Source organism: Peromyscus californicus, unplaced genomic scaffold (genome assembly GCF_007827085.1).
Source record: "Peromyscus californicus insignis strain IS unplaced genomic scaffold, ASM782708v3 Scaffold_20__1_contigs__length_68692818, whole genome shotgun sequence".
NCBI classification, from domain to species: Eukaryota; Metazoa; Chordata; class Mammalia; order Rodentia; family Cricetidae; genus Peromyscus; species Peromyscus californicus.
This window is the reverse complement of record NW_026294503.1, coordinates 66746061-66767679: the sequence shown is the minus strand read 5'-3', so window position 1 is coordinate 66767679 and position 21619 is coordinate 66746061. Positions and strand designations below refer to the sequence as shown.

At 46.6% G+C, this 21619-nt stretch overlaps 1 protein-coding gene across 1 annotated transcript; it reads left to right on the top strand.

The window, feature by feature from the left end:
• Positions 1-4466: 4466 nt before the first annotated feature.
• On the top strand, positions 4467-13879 carry LOC128116194 (keratin, type II cytoskeletal 78-like). Its single transcript, XM_052747392.1, is given in 9 exon segments — positions 4467-4832; positions 5244-5458; positions 6530-6590; positions 6980-7075; positions 9641-9805; positions 10157-10282; positions 12002-12222; positions 12434-12495; positions 12498-13879. Coding segments are annotated over 9 exon segments (2694 nt in total).
• The last annotated feature ends 7740 nt before the right edge of the window (positions 13880-21619 follow it).

Here is a 21619-nt window from a genome sequence, read left to right as displayed (position 1 = left end):
TCCTACAGTGAAGGGAGTGGGGTCCTGGCTTCATTCTGGGCACTCTGTGTGGGTGGCCTTGTTGGTCACGTCCCTCAGATGCCAGAGTGAGGCCCAGAGTGGACTGGGCTCAGCTGGTGTAATCTCTCTGGTTACCTAAGGAAGCATGGTGTATACCTTCCTCACACCCTCGGAGCCTGAGAGAGCTCTAATGCAAAACAAAGGCATCGGATGCCAGGACCTTGAAGCTTCCTGTGGCTCTCATGTCCTATGACATTACAGGTATGGGGAAGCTCCATGAGGAGGATTTGACGCCAGGCTTGGTGTGACCTCTGTCCTTCTTCAACACAAAGTGGGGAAGTGGTGGTGGATTTCAGTCCCCGTGGGACCCCAGGGATGTATTTAAACAAGGTACACTGAGGTGGCAGGAAGATCCCAAGCCTTTCCCCCTCCTCTCTTTAAAAAATTTTAATAATTCTTTTAAAACTTCATATGAAAGCACTGTCTATATCATTTCTGCTTCTCCCACTCCCTCTCCAACTGCTCCCGTGCCACCCTCCAAATTTATGATCTCTTTTAAAATCGTCATCATCATCATCATCATCATCATCCTAATTTTGAGATAGGGTCTCACTACATATCCCTGGCTGTCCTGGAACTCACTATGTAGACCAGACTGCCCTCTAACTCATGGAGATCCACCTGTCTCTGCCTCCTGAGCACTGGGATTAAAAGCGTGCACCACCATGCTCAGCCCCTTTAATTATTATTGTTATTGAGTCTCTTTACTTCTGCTCCTGTGTACGTGTGTTCAGGGCTGACCACTTGGGACTGGAAAAACTATGTGGGAACTCATTCTTGGAGGAGAGTGAATCTCCCTTTCTTTTCAGGCATTCAGGAGCTCTTCATTTCGGGGTGGGACTGTGTAGAATTTTCCTGTCCACACTGGCAGGTCAACTGATACTGTCACTACGCTGGTCTTGTTCAGACGACTGTATTGCTGAGAGCTCACATTCATATATAGAAGATACTTCCCGAACATATACAAAAGTACTATGTTACAGCAGATGTCCTGGTTCTTTGGCTATCACAATATTTCTGTCCCCTCTTTCATGGTTTTCTCTGAGCCTTAGGGGTTGTGTTGCAGATGTGTGGGTTGGGGTTGGACACAGCCACTTATTCTCTGCATGTTGGCCACTTGTGTGACCCTGTAATGGTTTTCATCTCTTGCAAGAAGAAGCTATCTTGATGAGGGATGAGAGCTACACCTATCTTTGGTGATAAGGATAAGTTAGCAATTATATTGGTTGAGGAACTGGCAATAGTAGGCTCTCCTCTGTCCTCTGGCTTCTCCAGCCATGGGTAGCTGGCTAGGCACCAGGCACACATTCCCTCCTGTTGAGTGGACCTTAAGTCCACCGTGGGTCACCCCTAAGATAAAAGGGTCCCCATTGCACCATTGCGTCATCTTCTGTGTGGTCAGAGGCTTTACAGCGGGTAGGGCTGTTGATTACTCTTCTCCCTGGGAAGTATGCCTAGAACCTTCTGTCACTACGAGAGTCAGTGCTCAGGGAGGAGGCTTCCAGGAAGTTCCCGCTTGATTCCTCCAAGCCCTGTGTCCTAAGCGAGTGATGTCTTCATCAATAAGGTCTTACCTCATCTGTTACCTTCTGGGAGGCAGCAAAGGGCAGTGGCAACTGCCTATATCGTTTTGAGAGCCTCTGGGTCGCCCCTGACCAAAACTCAAGGGAGTTCCCCATGCCCGGCACCATTTTTTAAAATTCTTCTAGATAGTCTATGGATCTTGGGAAGAGCTTTATCACCCCAAGTGGCACAACTTCAGTTAGATTATTTATATGTGTATACACATGCACTTATATATTATATATGCATTGTTAAGTAAACGTAGAATAGTGTTTCCCTACACTTTTCAAATCACTCTTGGCGTTTTCTCTCCCTCTTTCCCTCTCCCTCATCACTTCCTCCCTCTCCCAGATGAAGTCGCCCACCCCATTTTTCCCATTTCCCACTTCATAGAGCCAGTGTTCTACTGTCCCCCAGATCCTCCCCAGGATGGCCCCTTTTCCTTTCCTGGCTTCTGCAGGTTACACACATCTGAGGATTCAGGGCTAGGATCCACAAATAAGAGAGAAAACATGGCGCTCGTCTTATGGGGTCTGGGTTACCTGCCTCAGTAGAAAGTGTCTAGTTCCCTCCGTTCACTTGGAGTTCACGATTTCAGTTTTCTCTGCAGCTGAGTAGTGCTCCAGTGTGTCTGTGTACCAAGTACGCACTAGCGTTTGCTGTCTTGGCCTTAGCCATTCTGATTGGGGTGACATCACATCTCAAAGCATTTTCTTCACATCTCATTTATCTAGAGTGTGTGTGTGTGTGTGTGTGTGTGCACAGCATGCATGTGTTGAGGTAGAGGACGACTTGTGAGGACTGATTCTCCCTTGCTACCCTGTGGGTCCCAGTCATTGGACTCAAGTCACAGGGACCGGCGGCATGCCCCCTGTCTGTGGAGCTATCTAACCAGCCCCGCCAAGCAGTTTTAATTTGCATTTCCCTAATTGCTGAGGGTGCTGAGTACCTTGAGAAATTTATTAACCATTTTATCTCTTCTTTTGAGAACTCTCTGTTCAGGACCATACCCATTTTTTTTTCCAATGGGGTCATTTGTTTTCTTGGCTCTGTATTTGAGTTCTTTATTTTATATATTCTGGTATTAACCTTCTTTTTGATGCATGGCCGGCAAAGATTGTCTGTACTCTGTGAGGGTCCTCTGTTGATTCTTTCCTTTGCTGTACAGAAGCTTTTCAGATTGATGAGACCATATTTGTCAATTGTTGGCCTGAGTTCCTGAATGGATGGAGCCTTATTTAGAAAGTCCTTTTCTATACCTATATCTTGTGCTTGGTATTGCTTCCAGCTGTTTGGCGTTTCAAGTTGAACATTGAGGTCTTTGGTCTATTTGGAGTTGATTTTTAAGGAGGGCGATAGATACAGATCTTATTTCACTCTTGTACATATGGGCAAAGCTCTCTCTCACAAAGTGTCTCTGACAGGGGTGGGCATATCTTGGAGCTGAGTTCTCAGAGGAGCCAAGTAGACTCCAGGTAGCTTGGGTTTCTCCTTCGTGCTGTACAATCAGCTCTCTCTGGGGTCTTCTTCTCCTCTTCTCTGGCTTCCCAGGCTCCTCGTGCCTTGAACTTCTTTACTACTCCTGCCGCCTTGAAGCCTTCGTCTTCATGTCTCTTGAGGTGCTGCCAATGGTTTGGAGAAGGAGGAAGGGGCTTGTGAGCCCCCAGAGGGAGTGGAAACATGCTTGTGCACAGTCGTCTGGCCTGGGTGGGGTGCCTGTGCGGTTGTGCTAATTGTCAAGAATGACTTCCTCATAGCATCTCTCTAGTGTTTGGGATGTTGAGTTTCTGTTTGTTCTTGTTTGGAGTTGCATTCTAAGACCCCAAACATCCCACCCTCAGGTGCTAGGAGAGGAGGTGGAAGAGAGCCCCTGTTGTTCCACTAGGGAAGACCCTAGGAATCCGAACGAGAGGCTCAGCAGTCCCCAGGGAGCAGCTGGATCATCTACAGCACACTTTGCTCCTGTCTCAGGCTAGAGATTGGACCCCAACATTAGGCAAATATTGGGTGCTCCTCTGCCTGCTGGGGGAATCCCAGGCCCCCTGTTCCTGCTCCCAGACTGCCAGGTGTAGTTTTCTAGATGCTCACTTTATTTTGTAGTGGGGTGCCCCCCATTTACCCACTGGAAGGGCTTGCCCCAGCTGGAGGGCCCCGGAGTAGCGTGTTGGGAGGAGTAGGCCCATAGGATTGGCTGCTGTTCTACAGATCTTGGCCAAAGATACCTGTTTGGCGTGTGGCAGGTTCTGTCTCCCATCTCACGAATGATTGCTGGGTTGGGCCAAAGGAGGGACTGGGTGCCCTGCTTTTCTGTGCCATTTCTACATTGTGGAGTGTCTTTGCTGCAACACCTCTGCCAGCCTTCTGGTTGCTCAGGGCCTGTGCTGCCTCTGTGAGGTTGGATCTCCCTTTGGGAGCTGTGTTCTCCCTCCTCCTGCACCTCCATGGTGTGGTACCTCCACTGCTCCCCATGCCTCCCTCTTCTCTGAACACGTGCTCTCTTCTCTCTCCTCCAGGAAGCCTTCCTTGAATACCCCCCATGATGTCAACCGTTGCCTGTAACCATGGCTCATGGCTCCAGATGCTTCCTTGTTTTTGGCTTCTAGGGCAGGGCCTGGTCTCCCACCTCAGGCTCGGCACGTGCCGTGCACCCATTCCCCAAGTGTGTCAGAGCAGATCAGCCGCAGCAAGTGGCAGGCACAGTCAGACTGAGAACATCTTGCTCTCCAAGGCCCAGCCCAGGGACGGGAGGGGATAAAAGTCTCGTGCCAGGGCCCCAGGGCAGAAGCACACACACCGTGACCATCTCCAGTCTGTCTGAAGCTGCGGGCCTGTCTGTCTCTGCCATGTCTCTCTCCCCATGCCGGGCCCAGAGGGGCTTCAGTGCTCGCTCAGCATGCTCTGCCTTTTCAGGGGCTCGGGGCAGAGCTGGCTTCAGCAGCAGGAGCCTTAGCTCCTCCAGGAGATGGAGAGGAAGCTCTTGTGAGAGGGCCTGGGGGGCAGGGGCCAGGCAAGGGGTCCGGTTTGGGCAGGGGAGTGGAGGGCCTGGTCTTTCCCAGTGCCCTCCAGGGGGCATCCAAGCGGTGACTGTGGACCAGAGACTGCTGACCCCACTGAAGATTGAGGTTGACCCCCAGTTCCAGGTGGTGAAGACGCAGGAGACTCGAGAGATCAGAACCCTCAACAACCAGTTTGCCTCCTTCATTGACAAGGTGAGGGTAAATGCAGCCCCTGCTTCTGGGCCTCCCGCAGACCCCTGCTCTAGACAAGATGGACTAGAAAGAGGAGATCTGATCTCTTTCTGCCACTTTTCTCATTACTTCAGTGGCAAGGAAGTCCTCCCAGGGTCTAACTAGTAGCTTTCTGGTTTGCTGATGCCCTGCTATTCCATGGCTGGGGCTCAGAGACAGAGACCAGCTGGGTAGTGATGAGAAGTCTCCTCTCCATTGTCCCATCCAATTGTGGATGTGCTCAGCTTCTTGTGGGAGGGCTTGAGGCTCCTCTGCACAGGCAGGGATGGGAGGCAAGAGTAAGGGGCCCACAAGAGGGTCTTTGAGGCTTCCCTCTCCAGAAACTGTGCCAGGGGAGTCCCAGAAGTTTCAGGACCCTGTGTCTGGTTCTAGGTACGCTTCCTGGAGCAGCAGAATAAGGTCTTGGAGACCAAGTGGGCCCTGCTCCAGCAGCTGCAGGGGAGTCATAGCCCTCAGGGCCTGGAGTGCATCTTTGAAGCCTGCCTGACCCGGCTCAGGCGGCAGCTGGAGGAGCTGCAGAGAGAGCGAGGGGCCCTGGACTCTGAGCTGAAGACCTATCAGGATCAGGAGGATGAATACAAGTCCAAGTAAGCAACTGAAGTCTCCGTGTGGTGTCTAGGGGGTGGTGTGTGAAGTGCTCTGCCAGCCCGAGGGTCTCCTGCATGTCCAGCCCCCAGTGCTGCATGACTGACCTCCATTCTGCCCCTTGACTGCCCCTCTTCTGATTCACAGGGGTCATCTGCAATATGCAGAGGAGACCCCCCCCAACCCACTCCCCAGGCCTGGAGAGACCTGGGAGAAATGTTGAGGTCTCTTTCCAGAGGGCTGAGGTCTAGTCACAAGGGTCCATGCCTCTGGTCAGGACTGGGAAGGGCTGATCTAAACAACAACCTTGGTCGCTTTCTCGAGAAATTCCTGTTTAGCAGGCTGTGGGGCTAACGTGACTCAGATGTCCTCTGGTCTTGGGTGGAGGGTAGTCAGTTTAGTGCACCTGTCCCCAGGCCCACGGTGTGATTCACAGCTGGACTGTGGTTCTAGCTCTACCTAGGTGGCCTGGTGGTGCAGCCAGCCCTGGGCTGAGGGGCGGTGAGGGTTGGAGGGCGAGGGTAGGCCTCTTACTTCTCCCAGCCTTGGTTTCTACTGTCACCGTCTGGGAAAAGTTCATTTACCTTCGTGGTCTCCAGGGAAAGGAACAGGGCAGGTGGGGGAGGGAGGGAGGCATCCAAGGCTTCAGGTCTGCTGTGGAGAGTCCTGTTCCCCCCAGGAAACCCATGTTGCCTGCTCAGAGGCATCTGAGTGCTTGGGAAACCATCAAGACATGTGGCCTACTGCTCTGTGGGATACAGGCTGACTCAGGGGTATAGATAGGGTATGACAACCCCCTGAAAAGGGATGGGAAAAGGGTCAATGGTGGCTCCTGACTTGGGGGCCTCTGAAGAAGAGACAAGGACACTCAGGGAGGGTATGGGGGTGCAGAGGTGGGCTGTAAGCAGGGAGGGTATGGGGGTGCAGAGTGTAGGGGTGGGCTGTAAGCAAGGGGTGTGGGGGTGCAGAGTGCAGGGGTGGGCTGTAAGCAGGGAGGGTATGGGAGTGCAGAGTGCAGGGGTGGGCTGTAGGCTCTGACCTGGTACCACCTGAGTGTCATTTTCCATTTGCAGGTATGACCAGGAAGCTCACAAGCATGCCTCAGTGCAGAATGACTTTGCGGTCCTTAAGAAGGTGGGCGGGGCTCAAATGCTCCATTCAGAAAGCCCCCATCAGGCCCTAAACTGGTCTCAGGCTGGGAGGTCAAAGGGTGGAGATACTGACTGAGGACACGTTGTCACTCTGCATGCAGCTGCCCTGCCAGAATGGGATATTTACCTAGTCACAGGCACTTAGTAAATGAGGTGCTGTTTGACAGGCTCTGGGCTTCGCTGCAGAGCAACAAGAGGTTGGGAGGCTGGGGAGGAAGCACAAACAGCACAGTGGGTTGGGGTTGATCTGGGATAGTGTGCAGATAGTGCAGGGCAGGATGGGGAGGGGAGAAGAAGGGGCCTCGAGACACAGTGGCATGGGTGTCCTGAGAGGAAGTGGGAGATGCATGCTTTCTGTCTCCCTGTCCTCAGGATGTGGATGAGGTTTTCCAGAGCAAGATGGATTTGGAAGGCAGGCTGGAGTCTCTGAGAGAATACGTCTGCTTCTTGACACGTCTGTATGAAGAAGTAAGGACCTGTGAAGAACAGGGAGAGATGACAGAAGGGACAGGATGGACAGGCTCCCTGTGGCCATGAGGGGAGCCACTAGGAGGGGAGCCTATTAGGAGGACAGCTTTGGTTTGTGGTCATTTGTCATTTACAGTCAGCTACTAATCATTGGTGTGAGAATTCATCAAGGGATAACCAGGCAAAACCTTCAAAGCTGCTTCTACGAGGAGGCGGGCAGAGCACCAGTCTCAACACATGTAAATTCCATACTCTGTTAGGCGGTGATAGGTGCTACGGAGAGCAGGGAAGGAGGGTTGGAAATGCGGTAGGTGGCGACTGCAAATAAGCCTGATATAAAAGGTAAAATCAGGCTGAAAATGTGAAAGAGGGAAGGAACTCTTCAGGCAGGTGTGTAGCTGGAGTTTTCCTGCCTGGCCCACAGTCAGGGCAAATCTCTCTCACCTGCCAGTCCCACAGCCGTCAGACCCGACCAAGTAAACACAGAGACTTGCATTGGTTTCAAACTGTATGGCCATGGCAGGCTTCTTGCTAACTGTTCTTTCAGCTTAAATTAATCCATTTTTATAAATCTATACCTTGCCACATGGCTCGTGGCTTACCGGCATCTTCACATGCTGTTTGTCATCGTGGCGGCTGGCAGTGTCTCTCTGACTCAGCCTTCCACTTCCCAGCTTTATTCTCCTCCTTGCCCCGCCTACACTTCCTGCCTAGCCAATGGCCAATCAGTGTTTTAATTATTGACTAATCAGCAACACATTTGACATACAGAACATCCCACAGCACTTCCCCCCCTTTTTTTTTTTTAAAAAAAAAGGAAGGTTTTAACCTTAACAAAGTAAAATTACATATAATTTGGGAATTTGGGCGTAGCTTCTCTTACTACTTCCTGCTGGAGGGGGACGCTGTATCTTATGGGGATACAAAGAAAATTTTAGGATCATGGAAAAGTCCATGAGGGTGTATCGTCTGAGCCAGTTGCCTTCAAACCATTCTGGATGTTGGATCATCTGGGCCATGGTGTCATCGGAGACCTTTCAGGGGGTCTTGGCTGGTCAAACCTGATGTATCTTAATCTGGAACAAATCCATAGCCTCTGGCTTTCTGTGGGAACAAAAGCAGAGTCTCCTTTCCAAAGTAACATATCCTTATATTCAAATTTTGAAGTCAAGGTACCTTTAAAATATACATTTTGGCGTAACTCAACAGCTTTTACAATGAAATGTTTTACTGCAGTTAAAAGTCCCAAAGACAAGACAATGCAGATTCTCTGTGTAATATCCATTTTTACGTGGCTTATTTTTTATACTACCTTTACTGTCTCTTTAAAGACTTTATTTTTTAAAACTATGTATTTGTTTCTATAACTCTATATATCACCTTTTTTTGTCTCTTTTAAGCCTACGTATATTTTACACATATTGTAAACTATTACATCTGAATCTGTCTTATTGTGAATCTATTGCCTTAAACTGCAGCAGCTGTAGCTGCTGGCTCCACCCACCTTGGCTTCCCAACATGGCATTTTCCACCAGCTCTGGGAGCTATCGTGGGTCTCTATGCTTTTATCCAAGCAGCGTGTAGCCCAGAAACCTCTTTTTTTGTTTTGTACCTGCAAAGGCTAAATCCACCATGCAGCTTAATGTGCCACTTGCAGAGGTCTCATTCCCGCCATACTGCAGGTCGGGCGCATACGCTAGGAACCCACCAGTAGCTCAAACCGGCAGCTGCCGCTCATTTGAGAGAGACAATTAGGAAGCTGTTTTTAGCTCCGTTTTAGAATCTTTTTTCTCAGTTTTTAGGTGGAAACTCTTGCCACCACGTTGGACGCCATTTGTAGGTAGAGTTTTCCTGCCTGGCCCACAGTCAGGGCAAATCTCTCTCACCTGCCAGTCCCACAGCCGTCAGACCCGACCAAGTAAACACAGAGACTTGCATTGGTTTCAAACTGTATGGCCATGGCAGGCTTCTTGCTAACTGTTCTTTCAGCTTAAATTAATCCATTTTTATAAATCTATACCTTGCCACATGGCTCGTGGCTTACCGGCATCTTCACATGCTGTTTGTCATCGTGGCAACTGGCAGTGTCTCTCTGACTCAGCCTTCCACTTCCCAGCTTTATTCTCCTCCTTGCCCCGCCTACACTTCCTGCCTAGCCAATGGCCAATCAGTGTTTTAATTATTGACTAATCAGCAACACATTTGACATACAGAACATCCCACAGCACAGGTGATTTCTGGGACTCTGGGCAGAGGTTGCATCCTTAGCCAGAGAAATCGTGAGATGATCAGTATGGCCGGGGCAGGGGAATTGTGTGGAGGGAGGTGTGCTAAGGAGTGAGAAGGATGGCAGAGATAGGTGATTTTGGGCCTCGTGCGTCTTTTTCCTTTACTGTCCACACTGCAAAAGTCACTGGAGACCACCTCAGTGGTCCTTACTCTGCAAATCTGGACCACCACTACTGGGTGATAGGCAAGTGGGCGGAATTCAGACATCCTTCTCCCCTCAGGGGGACAGGGGACAGGGAGCCAGGGTGGTAGACACTGAGCTGGTTTCTCCTATAGGAACTGGGACAGCTGCAGACTCAGGCAGATGACATGTCTGTGGTGCTGTCCATGGATAACAACCGTTGCTTGGACTTCAGTGACATCATCGCCGAGGTCCGCGCCCGATACGAGGAGATCACTCAGACCAGCAAGGCTGAGGCAGAGGCTGTGTTCCAGACGAAGGTGCTGTGGCCCAAAGAGCAAGCTGAGGATGGCTGGGTGGTCACATTCACACCCCCGGGAGGTCACCAACTCTGGTCCTATTGGGGCAGCTCTGATGACATCCTTGAGGTTCAGGCCTCACAGGGTAGGGCTATGCCCACGTTTCAGGAGGGGGACAATGGCAATAAGCCAGGAGACAAGCTTGGACCTCTGCAGACATGTCTACTGTGAGCTCTGCAGTGTAGTTGGCCTGCACTGGGAAAAATACAGACATCAGGAGGCATCTCCCAGGGTGGGGAGAGGGCAGATCCCTGATTCCAGGGTCAGAGATGGCCATCGTCTCAACCAATGGTGTTACCTTTGTGCCCTCAGTACCGGGAACTTCAGGCATCAGCCCAGCTTCAAGGGGACAGCATGAAGGAGGCCCGGGAGCAGATTTCCCAGCTTCGGCAGGCCATTCAGAGGCTGCAGAGTCAGATTGCGAGCCTCAGGACTCAGGTAGGCTCCCTGTGTCTACTGCTGCATCCTCCTGGGGCTTGGTGCCTCCATCGTCTCCTTCCCAGACGGGCTTATACAAGGATGTGTCGGGGGATCCAGATAACTGGCTGGGGCTCTGGGTCATTCTGTGGCGGGGAGGTTGGAGACAGATCTTCAAGTCACCTCTGAACTGACTTTGCTGGTTCCCTGTGAACTCCAGCCTACACGTTGAGCTTTTCTGGGGCAGAGCCCTTGTACAGTCCTAGGGGACTGTTACTCATAGTCTCCATTCAGGTAGACATCTTGCTTCTGCCTCCTGGGAGAGAGGGTGAGTTTAACTCTCGGTTCATCTCTTCTTTTGATTCTTCCCCCACAAGCAAACAGGAAGTTAAGGTCAAACACTGACTTTTCTGGTTTCCCTTTGGGAAAAGTATGTGTGTGAGAGAGAGGAGAGCCTGTGAAAGGGAGATGGGCCTAAGGGTGGAGCCTTTTCAGGGGCGCTCACATTAGAAGGTTGAGGAGGTGAGGTGCCCTGTTCTCCCAGATGGGAAGGGTGATGACTTACTAGCTATCAAGTTTGTGCTCATGTTCCTCAATGTCGAAGCCTGGATTTGAGACCTGTAGTGGGTGATGAACACAGAGTACACACGTCAGGTGAGTATGTATGTGGAGGCATGTGCCAGATGCCCACTGGTTATGTGGGTGGGGATATTTGAACTCCCAGCCTCATGAGGGCAGAGCAGATGCTCCTAACCTGAAGCATCTCTACAGCCCCCCCTCCTAAACCTGCTTTTTATTTAAAATTAATTTTATTTGTATGGGTATTTTGCCTGCAATAATGTCTGTGTATCATGTGTGTGTCTGGTACCCACGGAGCTCAGAAGAGGGTATCGAATCCCCTGGAACTGTAGTTATAGATGGTTGTGAGCCACCATGTAGGTGCTGGGAATTGAACCTGGGTCCTCTGGAAGAGCAGTCAGAGCTCTTAACCACTGAGTCATCTCTCCACTCCCTGTTTCTTATTTTATTCATCGATTTATTCTTATTTTATGTGATTTGGTGTTTTGCTTGCATGTGTATCTGTACACATACTTTTCAAATAAACACACTAGGACTAGCCCTGAGAAGCCATACGTGTGCTTTGCTGGGAAAGCCGGTTCCTTTTTTGGGACAGGCCCAAGAGACTGAGCTTTTCATACTGCCTCAGAGTGCTGGGTCCCTACTCATCCACCCATCACCTTTCTGAGACACAGAGAGGAGATCTTGTTCCTGTTCTGGGGTATTTGTGTGGAGACAGAGCAGTGAAGCCTCTGGAGGATTTCTTCCTTTCTGAATCTGAGGTGATGCTGAGTCACCCACACCTGTCTCTGCTTCTCTCCTCACACCTAGCTTCTCAGTGTCCAGTGACTGGATTTAGGACTCATACTAAGTACCATGTGCTATCATGAGATGCTTAACTGAATATGCCAAGACCCTGCTTCCAAAAAGATCATGTTCTGAGGTTCTGGGTAAACGTGAAGATGTTGGGGGACCCTAGTGAACCCTCTGCCACAGGAAAAGAAGCTGTTAGGCAATGTTTTCCCTTAGGATGAGAGGGGCTGGGTATGGGGTGGTCATGCATAATTTTGAGCTCATGAGATGAGGGTCTATCTGGGTCTTCAAATTATATCCGTGGTGGTTGTTTTGAGGGGCCCTGTCAGGCCCACAGCTATTTTCTCCCTCATTTCTGCTCCCTTCCAGAATGGCAGTCTGCAATCGGCCATTGCTGATGCTGAGCAGCACGGGGAGATGGCTCTGAAGGATGCTCAGGCCAAGCTGGATGAGCTAGAGGATGCTCTGAGAACAGCCAAGCAGGACATGGCCCAAATGTTGCGCGAGTACCAGGAACTGCTGGGCACAAAGTTGTCCCTGGATGTGGAGATTGCCACATATCGAAGGCTGCTGGAGAGCGAAGAGTGCAGGTGGGAGATCTGGAGGTACCAGGGGGTGTGAGCCTGGGCTGGGGCAATGGAAGGCTGCTGCAGGTCTCTCTTTCTTGAGGGGATTCTGAGAGATTTCCTTATCCTGTAAGTCACAAAGGGCCACCAACTCTGCTGGGAGGGATTTTTAAATTAGGGATTGTATTCAGTACAGCCTTTCTTAGTGTTTTTCCTCATGTCCTTCCTCCCCCAGGATGTCTAAGGAGTACATCAGCCAGGTCACTATCTGTGAGTATGAGGGGACTTTGAGAGTAGGGTTACCTGTGGTGCTGAGGACCCTGCTGTGACCCTGGTGCATTTCTTGGCAGCCACAGCAGAAGGCAGTGTTGTTGTGCCGGGAGGAGTTGGTGGAGGCCAAGTGGTCATACCTGGAAGAACTGGAGGAGGCCAAATGGTTGTGCCTGGAAGAATTTGTGGAGGCCAAATGGTCATGCCTGGAAGAATTTGTGGAGGCCAAATGGTCATGCCTGGAAGAATTTGTGGAGGCCAAATGGTCATACCTGGAAGAGTTGATGGAGGTCAAGTGGTCATACCTGGAAGAGTTGATGGAGGCCAAGTGGTCGTACCTGGAAGAGTTGATGGAGGCCAAGTGGTCGTACCTGGAAGAGTTGATGGAGGCCAAGTGGTTGTGCCTGGAAGAGTTGATGGAGGCCAAGTGGTCGTACCTGGAAGAGTTGATGGAGGCCAAGTGGTCGTACCTGGAAGAGTTGATGGAGGCCAAGTGGTTGTGCCTGGAAGAGTTGATGGAGGCCAAGTGGTCGTACCTGGAAGAGTTGATGGAGGCCAAGTGGTCGTACCTGGAAGAGTTGATGGAGGCCAAGTGGTCGTACCTGGAAGAGTTGATGGAGGCCAAGTGGTTGTGCCTGGAAGAGTTGATGGAGGCCAAGTGGTCGTACCTGGAAGAGTTGATGGAGGCCAAGTGGTTGTGCCTGGAAGAGTTGATGGAGGCCAAGTAGTCATGCCTGAAGGAGATTGTGGAGGCCAAATGGTCATACCTGGAAGAGTTGATGGAGGCCAAGTGGTTGTACCTGGAAGAGTTGATGGAGGCCAAGTGGTCATGCCCAGAGGAGATTGTAGAGGCCAAATGGGCATGCCTGGAGGAGATTGTGGAGGCCAAATGGGCATGTCCGGAGGAGATTGTGGAGGCCAAATGGGCATGCCCAGAGGAGATTGTAGAGGCCAAATGGGCATGCCTGGAGGAGATTGTAGAGGCCAAATGGGCATGCCCAGAGGAGATTGTGGAGGCCAAATGGGCATGCCCGGAGGAGATTGTAGAGGCCAAATGGTCATGCCCAGAGGAGATTGTGGAGGCCAAATGGTCATGCCCAGAGGAGATTTTAGAGGCCAAATGGTCATGCCTGGAGGAGAGTGTAGAGGCCAAATGGTCATGCCCGGAGGAGCTGGTGATGGTCAAGTGGGCACTTGTGGACTCAGAGGCTGGAAAGGTGGCTTTGGGTCTGGAGGCTGCTCTAGCATCGTAACTGGTGGCTTTGATATCCCCCAGGGATCTGGGTGCAGTCCCAGCATGGGTTCCTGCTCTGTGTCTGGCTCTGGCTTCAGTTCTGGTTCTGGCTCCTGCTGCCGCACCATCCTGAAGCAGACAGTGGAATCAAGTCGGAAGACATCTGTCATTTACTGAGTGACCAGGCAGTCATATCCCTTCTGAGCCCAGCAGCCTTGTCCCCACCCCATCCTCCATATCCAGTGTCCACAGCCCAAGGCAGCCCACTGGGCGCTGGAGAAAGCCAATAAAGTTTGCCTGCTTGCTGTTCCAAGTGCTCAGCTGGCAGGCCTTGCTCTGCATACTCATCTGCATTTCTGTTGTTATCTGTTTATTGTCTACAGTGGCTGCCCCTTAAGCAAGGGCTTCAAGGCAAGGGCTGAAGCCTGAGGGGATTTTGTTCCCCCAGGCACCGACTCTTTCAAAGCTATTAAGGGAACTTATATAAAATTCTGCTCACTCAGAGAGGCAGAATAGCTAGTAGCTAACCTCCCTTTGTGTTTTCCAAAAAACCTAGCATCTTTCTCTCAGTCCCCACTTAAAAAACCCTTGCTACACATGGTTCCTCCTTACTGCTTCCTGTCAGCTACTTGCTGACTCAGCCTCCTGCTTGCAGGTTAATTTTATTTAATCAAACACATCTTTGAATTGTTAACAAAAGCAGTAGGAAAAAATGCCATACACTTTAAAATAATATTCTCCAACATTTCCCTCCTTTATTTTAAAAAAACGAAAGCTTTTAACTTTAACATGGTAAGACTGCATACACTAAGAACAATTATCAAGTAAAGATTACATTCACAATGTACTGAATTCCAATTCATTTGTGTCCGGTAGATTTAAAGAAAATACTCCATAATCTATTCTATCTTAGTGAATCCAAAGTTTTACACATACGTTACTTTCTATCATAACTAAGGAAAACTGCAACCATAACTATTTAGTCTTCAACTCCATCAAAGGCCCCAGAAGGACTTAATATTATTTAAGTAAACAAAAAGTGAATTGCAGACAAAACTCTGGAAATGACAGAGACATCTGACTGCCTGGACAGTCACCCAAAGTTCCTCTGCAACGTTGGGGCATCTACCTTCAGCCTACAGGCCCGTATTATCTGGTAGAATTTTCAGCGAAGCAGGAAATTTGGAAGACTGTCCCATCTATATTGGCAAAGTTTGTTGGTCACTTTCCTCTCTCTGTGTCCTGCAGAATATCTGGCAATTTCTTCTGTGAAGTAGGACCCCTGAAGTACCATCCCACTTTGTTTTGGCAAAGTTCAGTGGTCATTTTCCTATGGGTCCTGCAGGTCCAGTTTATATATAATATACTGTCAAGCAGTCCAGGCAAGAGCAGCTTCTTGCCCAAATGGCTAGCCTTGCCACATTGAAAGCAAACTCTGAAATAAATTAGTGCTGCCAGGAGCAGATACGTCTCATTGTCATGAAAAGTCTTAAGTTAACCAAACATTTAAAATGCAATATTCTGTAGGTCTTTGAAAGGTTTGAAGACCATCTATTTATCTAAAATATATCTCTATATGATCTGGAAAGCATACCTAACTTCTACAATTTTGATTGTTATAAGTGACTAATCACTAACCTATGCTTCCTGATTATCCTATATAGTTTATTTATTTATTTATTTATTTATTTATTTATTTATTTATTTATTTATTTGGTTTTTCGAGACAGGGTTTCTCTGTGTAGCTTTGCGCCTTTTCCTGGAACTCACTTGGTAGCCCAGGCTGGCCTTGAACTCACAGAGATCCGCCTGGCTCTGCCTCCCGAGTGCTGGGATTAAAGGCGTGCGCCACCACCGCCTGGCCCTATATAGTTTATAATAATAACTTTCAAAATCTAGAACTTCACCTTACATTTCCAAATGAACTGCATAGGCACAATACCTCAAACAAAAATAGAAACATACACATAATATGTTGTAACAAAAAACCTTAAGTTTTTATCAGTATACAAAAATCCCTCAAACAAGAACAGAAACATATATACTGTGGTGGTATTGTGTTCCCTGAAATATTGTGCATGCTAATAAACTTATTTGGGGTCACAGAACAGAACAGCTACAATATTAAACATAGAGGATAGGCAGTGGTAGCACATGCCTTTAATCCTAGCATTCCAGAGGCAGAGATCCGCCTGGATCTCTGTGAGTTCAAGGCCACATTGGAAACAGCCAGGCATGGTGACTCATGCCTTTATCCCAGGGAGTGATGGCAGAAAGCAGAAAGGTATATAAGGCGTGAGGACCAGGAACTAGAAGCATTTGGCTGGTTAAGCTTTTAGACTTTGAGCAGCACAGTTCAGCTGAGATCCATTTGGATGAGGACTCAGAGGCTTCCAGTCTGAGGAAACAGGATCAGCTGAGGAACTGGCGAGGTGTTCTGTCTCTCTGATCCTCCAGCATTCATCCCAATAATTGGCTTCAGGTTTGTTTTTTACTAATAAGACCTTTTAAGATTCATGCTACAATATCCAGTGTGTTGCAACAAAAATTACCTTAAATTTGTGTCCATATACAAAAGTCCTTAGAAATACAAAATATTTGAGATCAGTAATTGTTAGTTTATAGCAGATTCAATAATCTACTCTATTATTTAAAGTAGATTCAATAATATACCCTTCTATCTTATCATTCCTATATCCCCCTCTCTTTTTTTCAAAGAGATTCCTTAATATAATATCATTTATATAATTTTCTCCCTTGCCAATACCAGTAACAATTAATAAACCCCATAAATGATGACAATCATCCATAACCCATCAAATGACCAAATACCATGCTCTTCACCTCTCAGGAATGTGGGCATCATGTCCCCCAAATTACTTCCTGCTGTCTGGGGGTAATGATACCCTGAAAAAACTGAAATATTGGCCAAGTCCATAGAAAACCAGCGGCAACATTCATTGTCCAGTCTCTGTGTAATGGGAAAGTGCAGAGCTTATCTGAAATCCTGGCTAAAGCATCCTGTGAGGCAGGACCCTCTCAGCAAGCAACTTTAGAGTTGTCCTGAGCAATTTGTACTCTGATACCAATCTTTGGGTGGTGCTTGTCCCCTTAATGGCATCCCCACAATCCTTACAGAATCATTATTGTGGGGCCCCATCTTCTATGAGAGACATCACAGGTCGCTGTTATGACTGGTCATGGTTTACTGCTGAAAACCTAAACATTTTAAATGTCATATACAGAATAGTCTTTATTGCAGTCCATGGGAAGGCCAGCTCCCCAGAACTGCTCCAGGGTTGTGAATAGAATACCTCAGAATAGCGAGGGATTAGAAAAATATTCACATCTATCTGAGGGGAAAAATAAGGAAACACACATGCTTTCTGATGGTAACTCTCTTTTACTACATCTTAAAAAAATCTTTTTCTAAAAATCTGTCTCTACAAGATACATTTCACATTGTTGTATTCTCTGTACAGCCAAGTTATATTCCACACTGTTACATTCTTCATAAACTCCCTGTATAGCCATATAACTCTTTTGCACAGTTACATCTTTTTTACATAGCTCCACATCTCTCTTCTATACACATTCCTTCTCTCTACTGTTACATTCCTTCACATATTATTACATTTGTTCACTGTTTACACACTCATTCTCCCATTCATTCACTCTCCCATCCTACTGTCATGCTTCTTCTCTCTCTCACTCTTTTCTCTGCTCATTCTGCTACACTCCTCACTCAGCACACACAGACAGACACACACACACATACACACTCATTACTCACTGCTCTTTACACAGTTCCTGCATATCCCTTCCCCAGCACACACCCCCACACTCACTCTTACCCTCTGCACAGCTCATCTCACAGCAGTTCTCTCTGCAGCTTTTCATTTTTCTCTCTGTCCATTCAGCTGCAGCCCTCACTCAGCACATACCCACACACTCTCACTCACACACTCACTCCTCCTTCTCTCTTCTCTCATAGCCAAAGTCTGGACAACTATATGTCACATTTTCAGGGGGCCGACCCAATCTCATAACACATGATAAGTCACAGAGTTTTTCTCAGGCAAGGAAGGTGGCACTGATTGGACAGTCAGGCTTGGCCAAGCAAGTAGCCCTTTCCCAGACAGAGAATGACATTGAAATTCAGGAGTTAACAATAACAGTTAGTTGACTGAACCTTGAGTGATAGGGGTGTGTGCAGAAAGAGAATTACTGCAGGGAGTTATGTCTCCCAAAGTTGTTTCAAGTCTGACCTTGATTCAGCAACAAACACCTGGAACTTACATTTTTGTATTCTCTGCAGGGGCAGCAAGTCTGAATTTGTGCTGAAATCTAAAATTAGCTGTCTTTGTGACTGAGAATACTTTTACTTTCCTGTGTCAGTAAAGAAAAATATGCTGGTATTATTTCTACACATCAGAATTATACAGCTCAGGCAGAAATCATCTTCCTGACCATCCACACCTAAATGTGTGCCCAAAGATATAAAACACACTACAATGGGCTGTGGAAAGAACCACACAGATGTTATTTTTAGGGAGGTATGGTGGTGGCACATGAGAAAGTTACAGACAGAAAACAACCACTTTCCACAGCCATTGACCCCACAACTTTGCCAGGTGGGGCTCCCCATCAGAGTTATTCATCTGGTAGGTCGATCTGTTGAACATTAGTTGTTACCTGCTGTATACTCCCATGACCCTTGGCAAGTCTTATAAATTTAGAGCTAATATTTATGTCTATGAAAAGTTTTAAATAGTTAAAATAAAACCAAAGGATTCTGAGATTATTGGCAATAGAAAAGTCCCTATATTTTGGTTTTCTTCTGTCCCCCATCACGTGACTCTTCTGACATGAGACAGATTTTGGATTTTCCTTTAACAAACATGCTTGGGTGTAGAGAAGGAGAGAGCCATGCTCCAACCCTAAAGCCAGCTTTAAATTTTAATTAAATTGGGACTACAAAAAGACCATTTGCCTTTTATAGTTATAAAGGACAACAAAAACAAATATTTAGGAAGACTTATGAAATTTTATCCTGTTGAAAATATACTATACAATTAGGCCAAATTACCTATTAGATATCTCCTCTCCCCATCAGGAAGGCTCTCCTGTTCAAATCCATTCTTCACCAATCTTGATGGTATTAATAGTTTTTCTTCTCCTGTGGAAACAAAAGCAAAACCTCTCTCCCAATGTAAAACATTTCCTGGTTTCCATTCTGAGTTTGATATATCTTTAAAATATATAGGTTGATTTAATTCATCAGTTTTTTCTACTATCTAATTTCTCTTTGCAGCTGTTGTTTCTTTTTCATTAGCATTTAAGAAATTTAAAGTTAACAAAGCATTGTGTAATCTATCTCTGGGTGTTTTTTATTATTCCCTTCTGTTTATTAATAATTTCTTTTAAAGTTTTATTAGACCTTTCTATTACTTCTTGTCCTGTGGGGTTGTGTGGTATACCTGTAATATGCTTTATGTTGTAATATTAAAAACTATTTCATTTTAGTAGACACATATGCTGGAGCACTGTCAGTCTTAATTTGTACAGGTATTCCCGTGATGGCCATAACTTCTAATAGATATGTAATTACAGAATCAGTCTTTTCAGAACTCAGAGCAGTTGCCCACTGAAATCTGGAATGTGTATCTATGGTATGGTGCATGTATTTTAATTTTCCAAATTCTGCAAAATGAAACACATCCATTTGCCAAATTTAATTTCTTTGAGTACCCTTTGGGTTACTTCCTGTAGGTAGTGGAGTTTGGTTATACCAAGAACAAGTAGGACATTTCCTTATAATTTCCTTGGCTTGTTGCCAAGTGATGGAAAAATCCTTTTTACACCCTTGCTATTGATATTATGTTTTTTTGAAACTCTGAGGCCTCCAACACATTTCCTATTAATAACTGATTGATTTCATCATTACCTTGTGCTAGAGGGCCTGGCAGACCCTTATGGGACCTGATAAGTGTTATATGTATGGGATGGTTCCTATTCCTGACTATTTCCTATAATTGTATAAATAATGAAGTTAATTCTGACTTATCAGGAATAAGTTCAGTGGTTTTAATATGTAAGACAACTATTTCTGCATATTGAGAGTCAGTAATTATATTAAGAGGTTCTGAAAAATCTAATAATACCATGAGAATAGCATATAACTCTGATCTCTGAACTGAATCATAAGGGCTTTGAGCCATTTTACTTACTTTTCCTGACTTATAACCTGCCTTTCCTGATTTATTTGCATCAGGTAGAATGTAGGGACACCAGAAATTGTGGTATCTTTTATGAGGTAAAATGCAATTAGTTTTTTTTTTTTATAAACTGAAATACCTTGCTTTTTGGATAGTTGCTACTTATCTCTCCCAAAAAATTACTGCAAGCTCTTTGCCAATTTTTATTTCCTGCCCATAATGAAGCAATTTCAGCATTAGTAAAAGGTACTACATAATTTCTTCTGGGTTTATTCCTGTCAATTGATGAAGTCTTAATTTTCCCTTTAGAATCAACTCAGAAACCTTTTCCATATATGTCTTTAGTTTTTTACTCTGTGTGGTAAAAATATCCACTCTAAGATAGTATTTTCCACCCTGGGAACCCCCACCTATCACTGCCCCAGTTGCCAGGCAGCAGGGGAGACTTCTGTGGGCAGACTCCCCCACCAAAACCCCCTATCGGACCCTGCAATCTACAAGATCCATACCCTACCCCAAACCTACCCATCCCACTGTGACCCCAGTGGCTTACTGAGACACAGAATCTTCCAACTCTCATTGGACCAAGAGCCCTGATAGAACCAAGAGTGGTTCCCTGAGACACAGCATCAGCCAGCTCAGATTGGACCAAGAGCAGCTCCCTGAGACACAGAATCCACCAGCTCCAATTAGACCAATAGCTAAGATTGGACCCAGAGTGGCCCCTTGAGACACAGACACAGCAAGCATGGATTGGACCAAGAGCAGCTTTCTCAGACACAGGCACCTCTTGCACCTATTGGAAGAAGAGATGGGAAGATGCCAGTGTAAAAATACATACAACAACATAAAGAGCAATATGGCACCACCAGAACCTAGCGGTTCTACAACAGCAAGACCTGAACATCACAACATAGAAGAAGCAGAAGAAAACAACCTTAAAAATAACTGTATGAAGATTATAGAGGTCTTTAAAGAGGAAATAAAAAATTCCCTTAAAGTAATTGTGGAAAAGACAAACAAAAAATTGGAAGAAATAAAAAAAAATCCCTAAAAGAAAGCCAAGAAAACCATGAAAAAGCAATTAAACATGTGAAGGAAACAGTTCAAGATCTGAAAATTGAAATAGAAATAATGAAGAAGACACTAACCAAGGGAATGCTGGAAATAGAAAATCTGAGTAAACCAACAGGAACTACAGATGCAAGCATAACCAACAGAATACAAGAGATGGAAGAAAGAATCTCTGGCATAGAGGATACAATAGAGGAAATAGATTTGTCAGTCAAAGAAAACACCGAAGCCAAAAATGTCGTAACACAAAATGTCCAGAAAATCTGGGATATCATGAAAAGGCCAAACCTAAGAATAATAGGGATAGAAGAAGGAGAAGAATACCAACTCAAAGGCACAGAAAATAATTCAACAAAATCATGGAAGAAAATGTTCCCAACTTAAAGAAGGAAATACCTTTGAAGATACAAGAAGCTTAAAGAACACCAAATAGACTAGCCCCCCAAAGTACCTTCACCACATAATAATTAAACCACTAGACATACAGAATAAAGAAAGAATATTAAGAGCAGCAAAGAAAAAAGACCAAGTGACTTAGAAAGGTAAATCCATCAGAATGACACTCGATTTCTCAATGGAGACTCTGAAAGCCAGAAGGTCCTGGACAGATGTAATGCAGACACTA